The 22,373-nt window shown below is 50.8% G+C and overlaps 1 protein-coding gene across 2 annotated transcripts; it reads right to left on the reverse strand.

Annotated features, from left to right (window-relative positions):
* Window positions 1–22: 22 nt before the first annotated feature.
* On the reverse strand, window positions 23–3,962 carry LOC112886398 (eukaryotic peptide chain release factor subunit 1-2-like). Of its 2 annotated transcripts, none has more exons than XM_025952295.1 (3): window positions 3,777–3,962; window positions 577–2,036; window positions 23–485 (listed from the first exon to the last, which is right to left on the reverse strand). In XM_025952295.1, exon 2 carries the CDS (start codon window positions 2,006–2,008, stop codon window positions 689–691), a length of 1,320 nt encoding a protein of 439 aa, XP_025808080.1. In that variant the 5' UTR covers window positions 2,009–2,036; window positions 3,777–3,962; the 3' UTR covers window positions 23–485; window positions 577–688. The 2 variants fall into 2 exon arrangements, with proteins under 2 accessions (XP_025808080.1, XP_025808081.1); XM_025952296.1 differs by having other exon boundaries at window positions 577–2,051.
* Between the last annotated feature and the right edge of the window lie 18,411 nt (window positions 3,963–22,373).

The following is a 22,373-nucleotide window of genomic DNA, read 5'->3' on the forward strand; positions in this document are numbered from 1 at the left end:
CAGGACCATACTATTTTCGAAATAATAACACGGGCACGATCAATAAAATAGTAAGACTGGTTCACTTAATAGATACCATGCACGTCATAAGCGTTGCAATGCAGAGACCCCTGTGTAGCACACCATGACAAGTTCAAACACACCACGACCTCAGTTCAGGAAATAAAAACCAGCTGCATCGGCAATGAAGCAGCTCATACCAGACAACGAGACCACGCGAACTAGCGTTTCTCACCTGAAATTTATTGACCATACTGCACTGACACTGACTCATTACTGAGAAGACAATAGTAGATTATACTAATAATCTCTCCTCATGGAGCATCATCAGAACTCAGAAGGCACCACCATCCATGTCTGCTTCGTAGTAACATCACCAGACTCCAAGCTCGGATCAACAGAGCAAGACACCATCTCCAAAGCACTAATGTCACCATGCTTGCAGATTCTAGTTGCTTAGACCTTCTTCCCTCCACCAGCTCCTCCTGGAAGTAAAAGATGCAAGCGTCAGAGAAACAACCAATAGAACATGAAGAACGAAAAGAAGTAACTAGTTCTTCTATGAATAGTACTGACCATGGTTTCCTTGCACCGATCGTTTGGATGTTTCAGGGTCATCCCGTCCCGGCGCGGCCCGGGCCAGCACAGGCTCCTCTCGGACCGCGTTCACTTGAGTTTCGGTTGATTGCTATTCAAAGTCTTCGTCATACTCCCCGTCAGACAAGTCATCACCTTCCTGGAAGGCAGTGACATCAGCTGGGTAGCGGAGGATCCCACCAATCCCGCCAAATCCCCGGCAGAACTGAGAACCTTCCTGGGACTTGTTGGTGACAAACTCCAGCGAGCAGCCAAACTGGTGGTAGTTCTCAGCAAACCACTCCAGCAGTAGCGTGTTGTCGATGACCTCAAGATCTCCGGATGTTGCCTCATCAGTGAAGTTGCGCTGATCAGCCTCCTGTGTGGTGTTCAGATACTTCACAACTGTTTCTCCAGTGGCGCTGTTCTTTAGTTCATACCGCCTGACATCAAGGTTTTCCCACACAATCAGTGTCTCTACCGCTCCCATTTCCAGGGCTGTCATGGTGTCATCCACACCAAGGACATACTTTCCTGTGTCTTGGCTTATCTCCTCAAAGTACTTCCCGATCAGCTTCTTTTCTTGGACAAACTTAACATTAGAAAGAACCTCGGCAGATATCTCAATGGCTTGGTTGAAGCCACTTTCCCCTCCATAGGACACATCAATCATCTTGAGAACCTTGGCCTGCAGACGCGGATCAAACATCTCTGATTTTCCCAGTTCGGTCTTGAAGTCAGCAGAACCAGCAAGAATAAGCCCAACAATGTTTGGCTGATTGGTGGCAGGATTGATGAAGTACTGTGTCGCAAGCTCAGCAACTTTGCGCAGGTAATTGTGTCGCCTCTCCATGCGCAGGCGGGCAAAGCGGACTGCAGATTGCCCTCCTCGCCCATGCTTCTTTGGGAGATCAACACTGAACCTGTAAAGAACCTCCCTGCTGTTGCCACTCAGGGTGCCATACAATGTTCCATTGCCATCCATGACGATGAAACCAAATTTATCATCAGACGCCAGGAGCTCATTCAGTGCCTCAGTGTGGAACTTGTTGTCACAGAGATACAGGGAAGCGTTAATGGGCCTAAATGGCTCAAAGTCAAAGGTTACCTTCTTCTCTTTGCCATCATCAGTGACAATTGTTCCAGTATAAAGCACTAAACCATTGGGGGGAACTCGATTGTAAAGCTTCAACCTCTGTTGAGCTGAGGTTATGGCAGCCAAGACAGACTGACGGTTGACTCTGCTCTTGATGTTCGAGGCAGTTCCATACTCATCACCCAGCATCTTAGTGACACGTGAAATCTGGTCACGAGGCGGCATGATGAGAGAAATCATGCTAGTGCCATTGCCCCTAGCAGCATCAAGCGCCTTGATTAATTTCTTGACCCTCCAGATCTCAATGTTCTTGTCAGCTTCATGTCCCTCGCCCATCTTGAAGTGTTTGAGGATTAACCTTCACCTACAAGACAGATAACTGAAGGTCAGAAAAAATACCAGCAAGTCAAATACAGTTGAAAACATGATAGCTACTGACATAATGCTGCAATAGTCCTACTCAATCAATCAATGACAACATCACAAATATTTAGGACCTTCAGGATCTTCCATGAAGCCGCACAAAAAAAAATTATATATAACCAGGCCAATTTTGAGTGTAGTAGCTTTGACAGAACATAATTAATAATGCACCAGCTGATGCGTATGGAAATAAACAGCTAAAACAGTAAAAATGATTTAACAAGGACAAACTACCCGATAACTAACATCTCCAGCAAAGCTGCTAAAAATGCATGTAAAAAAACAGTTGGAAAAGCCAAGCAGAGAGTACTGGAGAGAGAGAGAAAAATCAATCAAGAAGTGGGCACTGGTCTATCCATCAAACACAACATAAACAGATTTATGGCTATTGAAAGATTGCTTATCCACTTAACACATTGTTTTAGATTTATAAGGTTCTCTCTATGTGAAAACAGAGGTGAACAAAACTAATATATATCTTATATTTCAATAGAAGAAGCAATTGTAATCTGCAGGATGAAATTTGCACCAAGCAATAGAGTAAAATCTTAGCCACAGTTGATAGTGGAGCATAAGTGCACTGTATATTATAACTTTTCATTAGAAAGAAATACATAATAATGGTATAATGTGAAACCAGAAGACCTTTACATGTATGAAACTTAATTGCAAATTGGTGCCAGCATCATTTTAATATTCACATAAACAAATAAGAAACAAGGACACAATAGTTTTCTTTCATTCCAATAGCATAAGTGCATGCATATCTTAGCTTCAACATCCATGCTGACGTGTAAACCTAACAAACCAGATTCCAGGGCTTTCTGTTTCACTAAACATGTCATGTAAACTAGATACAGAGATATCATAAAGAGACCTAAAAAGTAAAAACAAACGCATAATTGGAGAATAAAAGAAGCAGATTGGACGGCCGTAACGTTCTTGGAAATTCAAGGACTAACTCTAGATGCATAGAAATATAACATCCGCCAACCAGAAAAATTATAATAACACCGTCAGGAGCAGATCCTCCGGCATCACAACACAATCAGGCATGTACGTATGTTTTTCAGACATCAAGAGCAAGCACACGCGTGTTTTAGAACACAAAGTTGGATCAGGACAAAACAACCTATACTGGTCCAAAAATCTAGGGAGGACTTGGTCAGATAAACAGAACAAGAACATCCCCACAGTCGACGCTCCATCCAGTGCAGATCACGCTACATCACGACACGTAATCCATCCACGCAAATTGGTAGAACATAAGCGTGCATAAATTCATCGCCTAACGAGAGGCGAAAAAAACAATAGCCAAACACTAATTGATCTATATTTTTTTCCTAAACAAATGATCTAAAAATGACGCCGATCATGTTTGTACGGTACGATCTCCGGGGCCAAGAACCGTAGATTTCAACGATCTAGCAATCGAATCAAGCATTTCCATTTATAATGCGACCAAACAAGCGATACGCACACATCATTCCATCAGGTGAAAACCGCAACAAACCCATTCTAATCCGGGCATCGTCACGAGAACAGATCGACGAAATCTTGCAAGGACCGATCCCGATAGATCCCCTGATCTCCAACCACGATGAACCCTCGGTTTAACCAACCAAATCACTGCAGCTACAACAAAAAAAAAATACCGAAGACATCGGCAGAGGCATCGCACCTGCGTGGGGGGGCGGGCGTGATGAGCGCCGCGCGGGCGCCCGGCGGCGGCCTATGCAACCGATGGAGCAGGCGAATCCACAGGATGAGATCGCCTCGTCTGCTCTGCGCTCCCCCTCCCTCGCTTGGCGTTCGGTCCGGCGCGTGGGCGGTTGCGGCTTTGTGGCCTTGTTTTGGAGACCGCGAGCGGCGGAGAGGCTTATATGGGGTGGAACGGCGAGGCGGAGGCCGAGATGGTTACGAACTCTTGCGAACGCGCACGAACCTTTCGGGAGGGGGCTCCGCGACCACGGGGTGCGTACACCGCGGGGCGCACGCCGCGTCCGATCGGGATCGGACGGTTACGAATAAGGAAGTGTGGGCGTGGGTGCGTGCGTGTTTTACCTTGCGAACCAAGGAAGTGTTTTTATTTGTACACTTTTCTAATTTTCTGACCAAAGGGCAAAGTTCAAGACTTAGCATGAATGATGACTATGGCAACACGCTTTTAACTTTATTGACATGAAAATGCACTTCGGCTATATTTTGTGGCATGAAATGTGAAATTGGTTCCAATAATTTATCATAACTGTATTGCATTAGTACAACGCCTTCTAATAAGCATGCAGTAAGAAATCTTACGGTGTCATCTTATCAGATATCTTATTGCCTATATGCATTGTTTTACGATGGTGTAGCTTGCCACGCAATAACTCACCTATCAGATGAAGTACTGTACAATTGTCAATGTTTTTTAGTGTATTATGTAGCAATTTTTTTGGAAGAATAAGGATCCCCTCTTTCTACTTCGTGGAACCTCAAATCGTACATAGAGATGCATGAGGGAGACTTGGGTATAATAATATCGTAATGTTGTAACATGGCGAGTTCCAAACTGCGTAAAGTAATATCTTTTAGTGGATTCGGCTGCCATCCTCCATAAAAAAGCTACTACAACCAATTGATATTCAAGAGTGATAGCATTTTTCAAAGAAAATGGTCGGTATTTAAAATAGATATAGGTGTATGCGCGAGTCACGAAAAATAAGAAGATCAAAAAACAATACTTACCATTCCGATTGACATACTTTGGAGTTTGGAGGGCTAAAACAAAATCAAACCGCTTCTCTTCCAGAGACAATAAAAGGCGAGGTTTCAAACACCTAGAAGAAAAATTCTACAAAGCTTTACAAGCTAGCGTGTGGACCTTAAACAAAAAAGTTACCTTCTAATACATGTGGTCATTTGCTCACTTTGCCGTGGCAGTTAAACCCTAAGGCCCTGGGTGGACCTGCCTGCGTGCGCGTAGCGCCTGCGCGAGTGCTAGTAGTACGAGGGAGCAAGCAGCCAGCTCGCGCCCACCTTTCCGGGGGTTTCCTTATTCTACTCACCATCTCCCTCCTGCTGCTGGCGGGCTCGTGCCGAAAGCCAGCCCAAGTGTCGCCTCCCCGGGCCGGACGAGCGCGCCGACACCTGGCGCCCCTCGGGAGCGCAGCAAACCAGCGCGCAGCACCTGGGCAGCCGCCGAGATATTATCTCTTCCCTTCCCGGATGCTCCTCCCTCCGCTGCGTTGCTGCTCTTGCTCGGACCCGTTTGTCACTGGCAGACGGGGCTACCAGGCACTGGGACCCGATGGCAGAGGCGGCGCTCTCCGCTCGGGTTCTGGAAGCCACCACGCCAAGACGAAGGTGGCACGCGTTCGGCCGGAGGGGCCGAGGGAGCACGCGTCCGTCGCTCCGGCATCAGGGAGAGGAAAAGGTCTTCTTCGCACGGACGAAGTATGGATCGGCCCCTCAAAGCTCACGTGCAGTGAATAGCCGTGGTACGCTGCACCAAAACTAAAAATCAAGCATCGTTTATGACAAGATCTTTGAAGCATCGAATTCAGCACGTGACGCTGTGGTCTGTGGGTGCCCTAATACTTCTGGAACTCAACCATGGGAATAAAATTAATACTATGGCATATGCCTTTTAGCGTCTATGTAGTTGTACTAAAAACCTGGTGCTTTGGTCTGTCTAGCATTGGGTTTCCATCGTGTCGTTTAGGTTTTATTCCGTATTGTTACCTTGTATGCTTTGAGCTGAAGTAATTCTCGAAATTGCGCCACTGCCTATACATGCTAGTTGCTCTACCTGGACGTACCTGGACAGCTTCAGCCAGCCTACGTAAACAACAGACCTTTACAGCTTCAGCCAGCCTACATAAACAACGGACCCTTCTTAGGACCTGCTTGTTTGAGCTCATGGGCAGCTTTCCAGAAAGCCAGAAGCTCAAACAAACAGCAAATTTCTCGCATAGCTTCCGGGGAAAAAAAGCTTAGAAAAGCTGAGTTTATATGTAAAATTGAAAATCTCAGTTTTATGAGCTTTTTTAGCCTTTTGAGCTCAGAAAGTTAAAATCATCGTTTAAAAGCTATTATTAGCTTTTTCAGAGGTAAAAAAATCATCAACAACTTTCCAGAAAAGCTCCCAAAGCTGCCACTCAACAAACAAACAGGCCCTTGAACTACTATGGCTTGGAATTTTACCCCTTTGCACTTTGCAGCCGTTGGATGGAAGAGCAACACAGTAGACCTGCCTGGTGATGTGTTGACATGGCTACTAAACTTAAAGTTTGGGGAAGACCGTTGCCTTTGTTAACTCTGGTTTTGTTACTGAACCAATTTCTGGAGTTCCATGCTAGCGTGAACATGAATACTTGCTCTTAAGAAATCACACTTATTGATGCTATTGAGGCTCATGTAGCCACTAGACTGCAGGCTGTTTCGTCTATATGGCTCACATTCACGCACTGTGAGTATATATGTCCAGAAAAGCCCGCCCGGCAGCCCGCCCGAAAGCACGGATTTTTGGCCCGGTCCGAACCCGGCCCGGCCTGGCCTTCGTAGTGCCCGGGCTGGCACGGCCCATTAGATAGTGCCGGGCGTGGGCCGCCACCCCAGCACGCCGGGCGGTCCGGCCCGGTATGAAGAATATAGGCTAGCCCGCTGGCGGCCCGCTACCCTCCCCAACAGGCCAACAGGCTAGCGACCCAGCCCAATGCTCCACGTCCGCGGTCCACCGGCCGCCGCATAACCCCAGCCTCCTCCAGTGCCCAATCCCCCACTCCCCCCCAAACCCTAGGCCTAATCCCAATCCCCGCCTCGGCACCTCCTTACCTCCTCGCCTCTCTCCTCCTCCTCCGCGAGACCTTGCCTTCTCCGCCACCGCCCGCCGGTGACTCGCCTCCGGTTCCACCTCATCTCCGGTGAGTAGATGTACATGCAGGACTCGCCGTCTCGCCGCCTCGTCTCCTCATCGCCTCGCCTTCCTCTATCCTCTTCCTCTCCTCCTCCGGCCCCGAACCCTAATCCCAATCCCCGCCTCCTCACCTCCTCGCCTCTCTCCTCCGCAAGACCTTGCCTTCTCCGGCGCCGGTGAGTCGCCTCCGATTCCCCCTCATCTCCGGTGAGTAGAAGTACATGTAGGCCTCGCCACCTTGCCGCCTCGTCTCCCCGTCGCCTTGCCTTCCTCTATCCTCTTCCTCTCCTCCTCCCCCAGTCCAGTACTCCAGTCCACTGCATGCCCACACCACATCTCGTCGTCAGCCGTCGCGTCTCTCTCCGGCTCCGGGCTCCAGCTGCGCATGTAACCGGCTAATCCTAACCCTAATCCCTAGATCTAGATCTTGAGTTCGTGTTCTTGAATCTTGAGTCTTGACTACCTTTCCCCTTCTTGATTCTTGCCTACAGGTCTCGTGCTGATGCTGCTCGGGGCCACGCGTTGTTGAGGAACGGAGCCGCGGAGGCCAGCTGCAGCATGCAGCATGCGGTCATCGTGATGGACGACATGGAAGAGTACACCATCAACGACGACCTCAGGACCTGTGGGCTCCCAGGTGACGACGAGGATGACCTAGCATCCAGCGGCGAGGCATTGTTCGGTAGCAGTGCTGCTCCGATCAATGTTGATGGCGGTGATGCTGCTGGTCTGCTGGAGGTGCAGGTGCTGGGACTCCTAGGCAGTCGATGATGCCTTCCTCCATGCCATCTGTCAATACTGGCACTAGCATTCGGTGGAAGTGTGTGAGGTCTGGTGCCTAGAACGACTTCGAGGAGATCTTTGAGACTTTGCCCACCGGCAAGAAGGTGAGAGTTGCTGCTAAGTGCCGTCATTATTCTCATATTCTTTCTGGACGTTCTTCTGTTGGTACTAGGCATTTGCTCCGGCACCAGAAGGTTTGTGTTGCTAAAACTAAGCATGCTGTTCTAGTTCAGTCTTGTTTACAATATAATAGTGATGGTTCTGTCCATACATGGGAGTATAAGCTTGATGTTGCTTGTAGAGAGTTGTGTCATTTAATTGCTAGACTAGATTTGCCTCTCGGTTTTGGCTTCGAAGATGCATTTGAGGAGTACATTCAGCGTGCTCACAATCCTCATTTTGCTAAAGTCTCTAGGCAAACCACAGCTAGAGATCTAGAAAAGTATTTCCTTAAGCGTCGTCATTGTCTGATTGAATGCTTGAAATCTATTTCATCTTTTTGCATTACATCTGATATTTGGTCTGGCAATACTAAGGAAGACTATGTTAGTGTTGTTATTCATTTTGTTTGTGCTAATTAGGAGTTAGAGAAGAGAGTCATTGGTCTTAGGCTTATTGATGTCTCCCATACTGGTGTTAACATTGCTGAATGTGTTGAAGCTATTGTTACTGAGTTTGGTTTGAAGGATAAGATTTTTTCTGTCACACTTGACAATGCTTCTTCAAATGCTTCTGCCATAGCCAAACTCATTCCTAAATTTATTGGTTACCTTGGTCCCGACCTGAACCACTTGACAAAGACAAAGATAAAGCATTGCATGGTCTCTTGCAACAGCACTGTGCATGTCATATTATAAACCTCATTGTCAAGTTTGGTTTGAAAAGGATAAGTCTTATCTTGAGGCTTTTGAAACTACAATTTTTTATTTGAACTCTTCCAACCAACGCATTGCTGAATTTTATAACTTTTGCATTGTTAAGAAGGTTCAACCTCGTAAATTTGGTTTGGATATGGATGTAAGATGGAATTCTACTTATCTCATGCTCAAGCACCTTATACCATACAGATATACCTTCTCTGTCTTTATTGGTGCTAATTACGGTTTGGTTAATGGTGAGCCACTACTCAGTGATGGTCATTGGGTTGTTGCTGAGAAGATTATGGAGTTTCTTGAAATATTTTATGAATCAACTGTTGCTTTATCTGGTGTTTACTATCCAACCAGTCCTTTGATTTTGCATCATATTCTTGATATTGCTAGTCATTTACATGCCCAAGAGACTGATCCCTTGCTTATGAACATTGTTACTCCTATGAAACTGAAGTTCCTCAAGTACTGGCAGAATATATACCTCTATTGTATCCCTTTGCATTTATTTTGGATCCTAGAGCCAAGATGAGAGATTTTCATAATGTTCTCCAGCTACTTTCTTGGACTATCGGTACTGATTATTCCAGTTACTTCAGTGAGGTAAGAACTGAGTTATATAAACTTTATATCAAATATGAAAATAGGTTTGGTGCTGTTAGGTCTCAGAGGCACTCTCAAGCAGAAGGATCTACTGGTAAGAAAAAACAGCATGGGGTAAGATATTTGGGGCTCTTGGTACTTCCATTGGGGCTGGTTCTTCAACTCGTACTGCATCTACATCTGCTCCTGCTATAGCAGCTGTTTCTAAGTTATCATTTTACTTGGACAGCGACACTATCACATGTTTTGATGATGACTTCAACATTCTAAATTGGTGGCATGAGCACAAACTTACATATCCCATTCTTCATACTTGCTAGAGATATCATGTCTATTCCAGTTTCGATAGTTTCTTCGGAGTCTTGCTTTAGTCTAACTGGCAGGGTGATCGAGGAGCGGCGCCGAAGTTGCTGCCTCATTCGGTGGAGATGTTGACCTGCATCAAAGATTGGGAGTTAGGAGATACAAAGGCACAACATGAGGTCGAGAAGGTGTCAGACCCGGGGCTACCGGGCTGGGCATGTAGCGTAGTCTACGGAGGTTTAAGAGATTAAGTCCGTCTTATCTCTTATTCATTTTGTTTATCTCTTGTTTATCCCGTTTAAATAGGAGATAGGGCTAACCAACACGGAGAGGATCTACTCGAGATCAGTTCTGGTGTGATCCCTCGGTGGGGGTTGGTTAGCATCTTTGTAACTCTGACCTCTCGGGTATATAAGGGAGGTCAGGGACCCCTTCAAAACAAGAGATCATTAGGTCATTCTACACCAAAAGGAATACAAACCATCATACAGGACGTAGGGTGTTACGCTCCGTGCGGCCCGAACCTGTCTAAGTCTTGTGTTCCTTGTACCTTCGAGTTCCTGATCTCGGCGTTCCCTCACCCAAAACTTACCACCTTGGGTCTATCCCTCGGTGGGCAGCCGGTTAAACACCGACAGCTGGCGCGCCAGGTAGGGGAACGCGTCGAAGATCCACCGGCGAGCTCGATGGCTTCGTTCAGATTCGTCAGGTCGGTTCCCTCTCAGGGAACGACGTTTGTTTTTGGTTCATGGGTCTGCATCGCAGATGGTGCGGGCAGTTTCCGGCGATTCCTTGTCGACATGAAGCCAAGGACCTCCGCTACGGATTTCCGCAGCGACCTCGACAAGTTTGTCGACGACCTCGACAACTTGCCGCTCCACGCTCCCGCAGCACAGGACAAGGTGGAGTTCGCTTCAGCCTCGACTTCTTCTGGTGTTGCGGCAACTCTCCCTGGTTTGGACTTGTTCCAACCTAGGGATTCGCTTAGCTGATCTCAGCTCGGTTCGTGCGAATCGGCCACTGGTCTTCAGGAGGCCGACGCCTTTGGGTCCCTTTCCATGTTTGAGAAGGACCTGAACTTGTTACTCCAGATCGGAAAACTCGAAGCCACCGCGTGTCGGGGGGCTTCGGGTTGTTCCGGTTCCAGTGATCTGGTGGTCACCTCCTTTCCGGGGGGGCACGTGGTGCACTGGAGGGGCGTAACGCTCCCCAAACCACTGGAAGCAGAGGATCGACTCGTGGCTCACCTCGAGCCCTTGCCTTTTCAGGAAGGCAGGCCGTTGGCCACCGCGGCGGAGGGGACGACTGAACTAGTCGACGAAGGTTCTCACGAGCTTTCCTCCCGCCAGGTGCTGATGGCCGAAGAAGGCGAGGACGGTGGGGATTTTCTCATCGACAATTTTGAAGCGATCTCCGAGGATGAGATCACGGCCAATGTTGGTGACGAGAACGACGCCGATCGAGAAGCGCGGAGGGCCAGAAATAGGGCCCGCACAATCCGGCGGAGGAAGGCCAACGAGCGTAGGCGATCTATGCATCGCGAGCTTGATCCTGAGTTCGCCGCCGTCAGCGAACGGGGGTTTCGGACTCCGGTGGCCAACATCGCTAGGGTTACGGCCATCCTCGAGCGCAGCCATGACCCGGAGGTACGTCAAGCACTCTTGTACGCGCAGAGGGCTTGGATCCAGTTGGATCAACACAACCCGGCGCCTACCATCAGGGAGGAGCGTGTGGGAGAGAGTCGAAGTCAGGCCCACAGCCGAACGGCTGGCGGCCGTCCTCGACGTCAACCCAGCAACGACAACGCTTGCGGGAGCCAGACCCCTGGCGGGAGGCAGCAGCCACCGCAAGGGGGTCAGCCACGACAAGCCCGTCATCGACTCCTTCCGGAGGATCTGCGCCAACACATCAATGAAGGCCGTGATGCGCGCACCGTGATTTCTTCCAGGCGCAAGACTCGTGAAGAAGTCGAGAATGAAGGTACTGACTGCAGCGATCGATTTCCTGCTTTTTCTGCTCGTTTCAGCAGCTACAAGTACCCGGAGGGCTTCAAACCGATCGGCATCACCAAGTACGACGGCAAGCAGGCTCCCCAGCAGTGGCTTCGTTGCTACTCCACGGCCATTGACGTCGCGGGGGGCTCAAATATCACCAAAGTCGTCTACTTCCCGATGGCTTTGGACCCTGCGCCGCTCACTTGGCTGGAGAGTCTTGGCAGCAACACAATCGACTCCTGGGAACGACTTAAGAAGGTCTTCATCGATAATTTCCAGGGAGCAATTACCCGTGCAGGTACTCGACACGATCTTGCCCAGTGCAAGCAGGAACGTAACGAGCTTCTATGGTCCTACAGGCGTCGCTTCTTCGACGTCCGCACCACCATCGCGAACATCTCGGAGGAGGACATCATCGACTGCTTTTACAACGGCATCACCGACCCGAGCATATACAGAGATTTCGGGCGGAACAGGCCGAAGACCGTTGCGGGCCTTCGTGATATGATGCACGATTGGTCCGAGCAGGAGGAGAAGATGCGGGAGCGGTTCCCGCGGCGCCATGATAGCAATCTGCGGCGCCCAAACGACAACCGCAGCGACAAAGGCCAGCGGGACTTTTCTGGGCCACCCCGGAAACGAAAGCCAGATGATGTCATCGCGGCTATCGATCGTCCTTCGCGGGGCAAGAAGTCGATGACGCAGGAGGAATTTGAGAAACTCCTGCAGAAGAAGTGCCCATGGCATCCGGGCGCCAGCCATGCCGCCATTGACTGCTACCACCTCCGGAGGACGTTCAGCAACACCGGTGGTGGAAAGAAGAATAAGAAGTCTGCTGACAAAGAACCCGAGGATGACGATCACGATGACCAGGGGCGTAACCCGAAGTTTCAGGATGCCTCGAAGGTCGTCAACGTTATCTTCGGCGGTGATGAGGATTTCGGTTCCAGGAGGGACCAGAAGCTGCTTCTTCGGGAGATCTTGTCTGTCGAGCCGGCGGTACCACGGCCGCTCCGTTGGTCGGAGGTCCCCATCTCGTTCTCTCGCGATGATCAGTGGACGAGCTTCTCGGAGCCCGGTAAGTTCCCATTGGTCCTGGATCCTGTGGTGGCAGAGGTCAAGCTTACCAAGGTCCTCATTGATGGCGGAAGCGGGCTCAATCTCATCTTCGTCAGTACTTTGAAGAAGATGGGCCTGGATTTCAAGGATATGCTGATGCCTAGCAAGTCTCCCTTTTACGGGATCGTCCCAGGTAATGCGGCGCATCCGCTTGGCACGGTGGTCCTCCCAGTCACCTTTGGTACGCGGGAGAACTATCGTACTGAGTTTATCAAGTTTGAGGTGGCTACTTTTGATTCCTCTTACCATGCAATATTGGGTCGTCCGGCACTAGCTAAGTTCATGGCAGTGCCGCACTATGTTTATCTGCTTCTTAAGATGCCAGGACTCGGTGGAGTGCTCACCCTCCGTGGCGACTTGAAGAAGTCATACGACTGCAACCAGGAGGCGATCCAATATGCTTCGACTACTCGTGTGCCAGATGCTTCGGGAGAAGTACTCGCGGCCGCGCAGCAGCTTTCCCAGTCGGGGCTGGAAATTCCCTCCAAGAAGGCCAGCAAGTCGAGCATCCAGTCGACTGATGGCGCGGCCCTCAAGACGATCCAGCTCCAGGAGGGAAATCCATCTAAGACCGCCGTCATTGGCGCGGGCTTAGGCGACAAATAGGAACTCGCGCTCGTCAGCTTTCTTCGGGCTAACCGAGACATATTCGCATGGAAACCTGCGGACATGCCAGGGGTGCCCAGGGAGTTGATCGAGCATGCTTTGAATGTAGACCCGAAGGCCATGCCCAAAAAGCAACGCCTCCGGAGGTTTGCTCAAGACAAGCGTGAGGCCATTAAATGAGAGATCGCTAAACTCCTCGCGGCTGGATTCATTAAAGAAGTAATTCATCCAGAGTGGGTAGCGAATCCCGTGCTTGTAAAGAAAAAGAACAATGAATGGAGAATGTGTGTCGACTACACCGATCTCAACAAGCATTGCCCAACTGATCATTTTGGGCTGCCGCGCATTGACCAAGTCGTCGATTCGACGGCTGGGTGTGTCCTTCTTTGTTTTCTTGATTGCTACTCAGGGTATCATCAGATTGCGCTCAAGGAGGAGGACCAAATCAAGACTGCATTTATCACCCCATACGGGACTTATGCGTACAAAACAATGTCTTTTGGGTTGAAGAATGCAGGAGCAACATACCAACGCGCGATCCAGATGTGTTTCGCGGATCAGCTGCACCGGAATGTTGAGGCTTATGTGGACGATGTGGTTATCAAGACCAGGGACTCCGATAGCCTGATCGAAGATTTGGAAGAAACATTTAGTAGTCTACGCAGATATCGGTGGAAACTCAATCCCACCAAGTGCGTCTTTGGAGTACCTTCTGGGAAGTTGCTTGGGTTCATCGTCAGCAACCGGGGCATCGAGGCCAACCCTGTCAAGATCACGGCCATCACTGATATGGAGGCTCCGGCCACAATCAAGGATGTGCAGAAGCTGACAGGTTGTATGGCGGCCCTGAACAGGTTCATCTCCCGACTCGGGGAGAGAGGACTACCTTTCTTCAAGCTCCTAAAACGCCAAGACAAGTTTCAATGGACGGAGGAGGCCGAGCGAGCTCTACAAGACTTGAAAACTCACCTCCAGTCGCCTCCAATCCTTACCGCTCCGCTACCGGAAGAGGATCTACTACTCTACATTGCGGCAACAACCCATGTTGTCAGCAGCGCTATTGTAGTCGAGCGAGGCGAAGAAGGCCATGCGTTCGGAGTGCAGAGGCCCGTCTATTTCGTCAGCGAAGTCCTCTCCGAGTCAAAAGTACGGTACCCAGCTGTTCAAAAGCTCTTATATGCAATTTTGATCACATCAAGAAAGTTGCGCCATTACTTCGACGAGTACAAGATCACTGTGATTACGGACTTCCCGCTGGCGGATATTCTCCATAATCAAGATGCCACGGGACGCATATCTAAGTGGGCAGTGGAACTGGGGGCTTTGTCAATTGACTTCAAGCCACGCACTGCCATCAAGTCACAAGCTCTAGTCGACTTCATGGCTGAATGGAGGGAGAATCAAGTCCCAACCCCAGTGGACAAGCCAGAGCACTGGACCATGTATTTTGATGGGTCCCTCAAGCTCGACGGTGGAGGCGCTGGTGTCTTGCTCATCTCCCCACGAGGCGAACAATTGAAGTACGTCCTTCAGATCTTATGGAAGGTATCTAATAACGAAGCCGAGTATGAAGCCTTGCTTCACGGGCTTCGTTTGGCGATATCACTAGGGATCAAGCGATTACTTGTGTATGGCGATTCTCTTCTTGTCATTCAGTAGGTCAATAAGGAGTGGGACTGCAACAAGGAAACAATGGATGCATACGTTCAGGAAGTGCGCAAGCTGGAAGGCAAGTTTTCTGGCTTGGAGGTTCACCATGTGCTACGGGAGCACAACGTTGGCGCGGACATCCTGTCCAAGTTAGGGTCAACGCGCGCTCAAGTCCCGCCGGGAGTCTTCGTCCAGGAGCTTGATCAGCCATCTATCAAGCCTTCTCCGCAAGTAACCATCGACTCGGGTTCCCAACAACCCGATCGAGAGGTTCTGACGCTGGGGGAGGACTGGCGAGCGGCTTTCATCGACTTCATTCAAGACCAGCGGCTACCAGCGGGAATTGACGCTAAGAGTGCGGAAGCGGCGCGCGTCTTAAGAAGAAGCAAGGGCTTCGTCCTGGTCAACGTCAAGCTCTACAGGCGTGGCGCTCGGTCAGGAGTTCTTATGAAGTGCGTCACGAAGGAAGATGGGTACGACATACTACGAGAGATCCACGACGGCGTCTGCGGCAACCATGCGGCGTCAAGAACGCTGGTTGGGAAAGCATACAGGGCCGGCTTCTGGTGGCCCACTGCAGTAACCGACGCGGAGGATCTCGTGCGCAGGTGTCAAAACTACCAATTCTTCGGCAAACAGACCCATGTTCCTGCTCATAGCCTCATCACTATACCACCATCGTGGCCTTTTGCTTGTTGGAGTCTCTACATGATCGGGCCCTTCACGACGGCGCCAGGCGGTTTTACTCATGTTCTGGTGGCTATTGACAAGTTTACGAAGTGGATCGAGTACAAGCAAATCGCCAAGCTCACGCCAGACCGGGTTGTTGACTTCATTTCAGATATTTTGCACCGGTTCGGCTTCCCCAACACTATCATCACGGACTTGGGGTCAAACTTCACGGCCAACCATTTCTGGGAATTCTGCGAGAACGTTTGCATCGAAGTCAAATATGTCTCAGTTGCACACCCGCGGGCCAATGGACAAGTCGAACGGGCGAACGGCTTGATAATCGACGGTCTCAAGAAGCGACTATACGATGAAAACAGCAAGAAGGGAGGCAAATGGGTACGCGAGCTGCCGCATGTAGTCTGGGGGCTTCGGACTCAGCTGTCCAAAGCCACAGGCCAAACACCTTTCTTCCTCGTATATGGATCTGAAGCCATTTTACCAGCCGATATCATGTGGAAGTCCCCAAGGGTTGAAATGTACAATGAAGGCGAGGCGGACGAGTCGAGGCAGTTAGAGCTCGATTCTGTGGAAGAAGCTCGTTGCACCGCCCTTGTCCAGTCAGCCAGGTACCTGCAGGGGATCCGCTGATACCATGATCGCAACGTCAAGGAGCGGTCATTCAGCGTTGGCGACCTGGTTTTACGTCGTATCCAGAACGAATCTGGCCTACACAAACTCAATCCAAGGTGGGAGGGCCCGTTCGTCGTCAAGCAGGTCACACGGCCAGGATCGTATCGACTACAATGCCCCGAGGGCCAGGACATCCCAAACTCCTGGAACGTCCAACACCTGCGCAAGTTCTACCCATAAGCAAATACCTGGTGATATCCGAATTCCTCAGGGGCTTGGACGATCTCCTTTTTTCGATGCATATTGAAGGCTATGAGCTAGAATATTCGGGTTGAACATTCATTCTCCGGCGCACGACGGCCACGGCCACGAACCAACACTCGTGTAAACTGGCCGCTCGTCGTGATTAAAGTTGTGACTACATACACAACTTATCGACTTTACTTCTTGTCGAACCATCTGCTCTGGCTACAACTCCTCGATATATCGAGTTCCGCCACGACCTTGGGTGGTCGCACGCGACCGAAGTCGCACCTTGTCCAACTCAATTGATCCGCTCGACTGGCTCAAAAACAGCACGTTGGACAGGCTCGCATGAAGAGCTACCTCGACTACATCCTGAGGGGCGGCACTCAGAACAGTCATGTTTTTGCCAAAAGAATGGCCAAAACGCGGCAACGACCGCACCTGCTCCTAATAAGCCCGATCCGTCCGCCCGGGTCTCACATAGCTTACGGAGCACGCTCATAAGCAGGAGCGATTTTCGACTACACTCAGAGTCGCCGCACTCGAGCTAGTCCTAATTTTTTGCCCTACGCACGGCAAACCCGCGACGATGCTCGCGTTCCTCCCTAACGAGTCTAGGCCTACAATTTCGGGTTGTGGGCCACTTGTTAGACGAGTTCCTACACGGAACTACGGCTACCTTCAGGGTCGTTGCACCCCGGGGTAGCGTCTGCTACTCGCGCCTTGTAAGCCTGGACATTCGCTCAGCATAGGCACACACACACACAAGTAGAGACAACGACATAAACATGTATACAAGAGAATGAGTACTTGTTCCTCATACCCTAATCCTGCAGTACACTGTGTACAATTTGTTCTGCTACAGGTTGGGCTTCACGCAGGTACTCTTCAAAACGTTCGTCCGAGCAGTCTGCCGCCATCCCCTGCGCAAAAATGTCTAACTGCGCATTGGGCACGAAGGACGTTACATATGCAAGGGCGTTGCTCACGCAAGCGACTGGAGCTTCGGATAAAAACTTGAGCATTTTCTTCGGGGCTTCACGGAGCCGTCCCAGCAGGGGCCGCGGGCCTGCCTCGCCTTCTTCTGGCGGGTCCACCATGTCGACCAGTTCCTGGGCGGCTCCCTGGAGGTCCTCGAACTCCTTGCGCCGCTGCTCGTCCTTCTCGCCCAGCGCTTTGACTTGCTGAAGGCAGTCGACGAACTGACGTTCAGTGTCGTCGATCACCTTCCGCAGCCTTTCGACTTCATCTGTACGGCGATACAGCACATTCTTCACGTCAGTAAGCAGCTCCTCTTTGTGTTTTATTACTTTCCTAAGCTCTGTGGTGAAGATGTTTCAGCAAGCAAGCGAAATCACTAAGGAAAAGTACTCGAGGGAAACGGGGGCCTACCTTGGTGCGCCTTCTTTTCTGCCTTGAGCTGCTCCTGGTACTCTGCTTGTTGCTCCTTGACCCGTTGTTGGAGCTCGGAGTTGGCCTCTTCAAGGTTCTTCAGGTCATTCTTGAGCAGCCAGGTCTCTCGAGTCCTTTCCTGCTTCAGCATATCAAGCTCGCGCTGCAGATAGCAGTTCTTCGTCTTCTCCTCGGAAATGCGCTTGTGCAGGGCACCTAACTCCCGCGCGTCACTCACAACCGCGCGGAGTTTCTCCGACTTCTTCTGGGATTTGGTAATCACATGCTGTGCCAAAGGAGGAAAATGAGTACTAAACAACTCACCAATGCACACACCCGGAACTTTACGCGAGTACTACCATGGAGAAGTTGTATAACTCCTTGAAGGTGCTCTTGAAGGTCTCCAGGTTCTCGGCCGTTAGCAGAAGATCATCCACCAGGTCGGTGGTGATGATGTTCTGGTACCCTGGCCCGGTCCTCAGCACCTCACGGGGACTCTCCGTGGGCCCGGCGGCATCCCCGGACGGCGGCGGCTGGACACCTGCAAGCATACGAAGTAGTCACCATATTGTCCTCGGACTCTGGCATCAAACCGCGGGCGGGTAAGCGCGTACCTGTATCACTGATAGGAGCGGCACCAGGGGCCACGACTTGTTCCCCGCCACTGGGCCCGGCTCCCTCTTGCCCGGACCCGGGAGGCGGCAAGTCGGGGAGCCCCGCACCCGCTTCCGGGGCCACGACTTGTTCGTCGCCACCGGGTCCGGCTCCTTCTTGTTGGGACTCGGGAGGCGGCAAGTCGGGGAGCCCCGCATCTGCCTCAGGGGCCACCTCTGCGGGTACAGGCCCCCCAGGCGCCGAGGGCTCGGGGGCTGCTGCAGCCGAGACAGGCGCTGCAGCCTTGCCCAGTTCCAGCTGGAGTTGCACCGCACTTGCAGCCCTGGCGACATCGACAACATAGTTATCCACGCAGGCACGGTCAAGCTTTTCAAGCGATCGAAGCAAAACTTATAGTGTCGACTTCTTCTTGGCCGCCTTCTTCACCCGCCAGGCCCGCCGAGGAACGCTCGTCTCCGATGGCAAGGCCTGGCCGGCCGATGGAGGGGTTCCCGCCACGGCAATTGTCACCGCCGCGACGTTGGAGGGGCCTGTCCCCACCCTTTTGGGTTCAAATCCGGGTGGTGGAGCAGGAAGACTGCAAGGGGGTGCTGTTAGTGTTCGGCATCTTTGGAACTTGGTAACTGGCCAAAACAGCAACTCCGTACCTGGAGGACTCGACTTCTTCGGCCTTGCGTTTGCGCATCTGCCGCTGACCTTTCGGCACCGGTGGCAGAACTCCGGCCAACTCCAAGCTCTGGTCGGAGGAGCTCTCCCGGCGCGCTCTCCCCTCGGTTCCTTCACTCGCCGGCGAGTCCACGCACTCGGAGGACTCGCCGCTGCCTCGAACCGTAGCAGGGCGATTTGTCTTGGTGGCAACGGCGGCAGCCGGGCGCGGTCCCTCTCCGGCGTCTTCCCCCGCCCGCGGGCCCGCGCTCTCGGCGGACTCGTTGCGGCTTTGAGCCGCAGCAAGGCGAGCCTTTTTGGTGGCTACGGCCGCAGAGGGGAGGAGGTGATACGCTCGGGGGAGGTCCGGTTGTGGCGGGTAGCTGCAGTACAACTCCGAGTGCCCCTGTAGAAAAGTTTTTCAGTACACCATCGGCGCAGTAACAGATTTCTCCAGTAAAAGAAGTCGAACACTCACCGGCGGGGGCGGATTTTGCACGGAGAACAGAGTGGGCACGTATGGCACGGCGTTCACGTCCACCAGCACCCGCTGAACTCGCTGGAGCGCGACTTCGTCGGGTACCTCTTCTGTGCACATACGAGAAAAGTCAGCGGGGCCGGTGTACTCGAAGCCCAGATTGCAGCGCTGCTGGATGGGTTGGACGCGGCGCTTGTAAAAGGAGAACATGACGGAGGCGCCGGTCACCCCTTCCTTCTTCAGTGCATCGATGGCCTCCAGCAGCTCCTTGACTTGAATCATTTCCATGCCGGAGGGTTCAAGGTTCCACTCCCCCCTCACCACGGGCGGTTTGCTCGACTTCGTCGGCAGGGGGGAGCATGGTTTTCGATGTAAAACCAGAGGTTTTTCCATCCAGGAAGGTTGGAGGGGAATTTATATGCAAGGTATCTCTCGCCGGCCTGCTGTCGCAGTTGGATGCCGGCGCCCCCTACCACGGCGAGTTTTTTCATGGTTGGCTGGGGTTTCACGCGGAAGAGGAAGCGGAATAGATCCCAGTGGGGCTCAATTCCGAGAAATGCTTCGCAAAAGTGGATGAAAATGGAGATGTGGCAGATGGAATTCGGGTTGAGGTGATGGAGCTCAAGCCCGTAGTAGTAAAGAAGGCCGCGAAAGAAAGAACAAGTGGGGAGGGCCAATCCCCGTTCGGCAAAATGGAAGAATGTGACGATTTCGTCGACATTCTCCATGGGGAAAGGTTCACAGAAAGAGGGGCGCCAGTTAACAAGGTTTTTCTCTTGGAGCAACCCCTCGGAAACCAGTTTGTTCAGATTGTTAAGGGAGCACTTACTGTGTGACCATTCCTCGGTCGATGGTTCTGCCGCTTTCTTCTTCCCCTCGATCTCCGACTTCTTAGGCGCCATCTCCAATGCGTTACGCCACGAGATGCTCGGGGGCTGCAGGGAGAGGGGCGGGGAAGTTGGAGTAGGAGGATCTCCTTGGGCAGTGGCGGCGGCGTTCGGCTCAGATTGGGGTTTTGGTGGTTTTTGGTGGAATGCGGACTGAAAGCACAATTTTCCCTCCTATGGCCGCGGGGTTAAGTAACCTGCGGGACGGGGAAAAGTTACTGTTCAGAAGACCAAGAGTCGTTTTGTGGAATATTCCGAGGTGAGGGGTCACTTGGTGGTCTGATTAGATTGAATATTTGATTAATCATTTTTTCAGGGCTAATTAGCCCGAAAGAAGGGGTTTTTCGAATCTTTGGTCTAATTGCATCATTTGTACCATCACTTTGGTCTCTCCTTACAGTGTCATTGTTTAGCCTGTATGCCACGATTCTTTGGACCCTTATCTCCAATTTTGTGGGATTTGGATTCAAGGCTCGGGGGCTGCGGGGTACGTGGCATCGACTACTTATTTTTCAAGTTTCTTTGAAGGATAAGGAGGATTACAAATTAATGGGACCCTCAGCCTGATTCTCCGATTCAACCCGAGGCTCAGGGGCTACTCCATATGGAGTGCGATTTTTCAATCGCACGCCATAATAGAACTAAAATTCGGGGCATGAGCACCTCATAGCTTCGATGCGGCCAAGGAAGTACTCGAAGCAGGGTTTCAAGATGAAGCTTCAGAAGAAGTCGAAGACTGCTTCGAAAGTACTCGATAAGCCTGCAGTACTCAGCTACGAAGAGCTCGGGGGCTTGTCAGACCCGGGGCTACCGGGCTGGGCATGTAGCGTAGTCTACGGAGGTTTAAGAGATTAAGTCCGTCTTATCTCTTATTCATTTTGTTTATCTCTTGTTTATCCCGTTTAAATAGGAGATAGGGCTAACCAACACGGAGAGGATCTACTCGAGATCAGTTTGGTGTGATCCCTCGGTGGGGGTTGGTTAGCATCTTTGTAACTCTGACCTCTCGGGTATATAAGGGAGGTCAGGGACCCCTTCAAAACAAGAGATCATTAGGTCATTCTACACCAAAAGGAATACAAACCATCATACAGGACGTAGGGTGTTACGCTCCGTGCGGCCCGAACCTGTCTAAGTCTTGTGTTCCTTGCACCTTCGAGTTCCTGATCTCGGCGTTCCCTCACCCAAAACTTACCACCTTGGGTCTATCCCTCGGTGGGCAGCCGGTTAAACACCGACAGAAGGGGATGCAAGAGCTGGAGGATGCAGATGCAGCCAACAAGCTCCTGGAGGATGGAGAAGGGCAAGCTGGTGATACTCAGTAAGTACTTGGCCTACTTCCCTACTACTACTATCAACGAATTCATATTTTGTTGATCAATACCTGATGATGGTTGACTCTTTGTTTGCTAGGCCTGTCTCCACCACTAGGTCTGCGCTGTCTGTCTAGGGAAGAAGTGATGGTGGCAATTCTTTTGGCAAGCAAGATGCAAGAGTGCAAGTGCATGTGTAGAGTCTGGAGTTAGGAGCTATCTTTTGCATTTGTATTCTATTCTTGTAATCATGTGATGTAAATATGTAATGAACATCTAAACTTGAATTATAGATCTGGGCTGTACTCTTTTTTCTTTCTAGGGTTTCTCACAAGGGTGAGTTTTTTTTCTTCCTAGGGTTTCTCACAAGGGTGAGTTTTACCTAGGAAGGTTTTTAACGAGGCAGCCAACACTTGGTTACACAGATCAAGTGTTAAAACAGATATGTAATGTGACACTTCAAGTACTTGTAAGCTAGTCACATTATTTGTTAGTGTGAAATATGTGCTTGTTAGTGTATGTGTGTTTATATGAAGCTTTTAAAAACTTAAATGCAAGTAAAAGGGGTATTTT

This window comes from Panicum hallii, chromosome 3 (assembly GCF_002211085.1).
Source record: "Panicum hallii strain FIL2 chromosome 3, PHallii_v3.1, whole genome shotgun sequence".
Taxonomy (NCBI): domain Eukaryota; kingdom Viridiplantae; phylum Streptophyta; class Magnoliopsida; order Poales; family Poaceae; genus Panicum; species Panicum hallii.

What these genes read in the sequence shown, in the direction of transcription:
- LOC112886398 (XM_025952295.1), bottom strand. Translation starts at nt 2,008, where the DNA reads ATGGGCGAGGGACATGAAGCTGACAAGAACATTGAGATCTGGAGGGTC.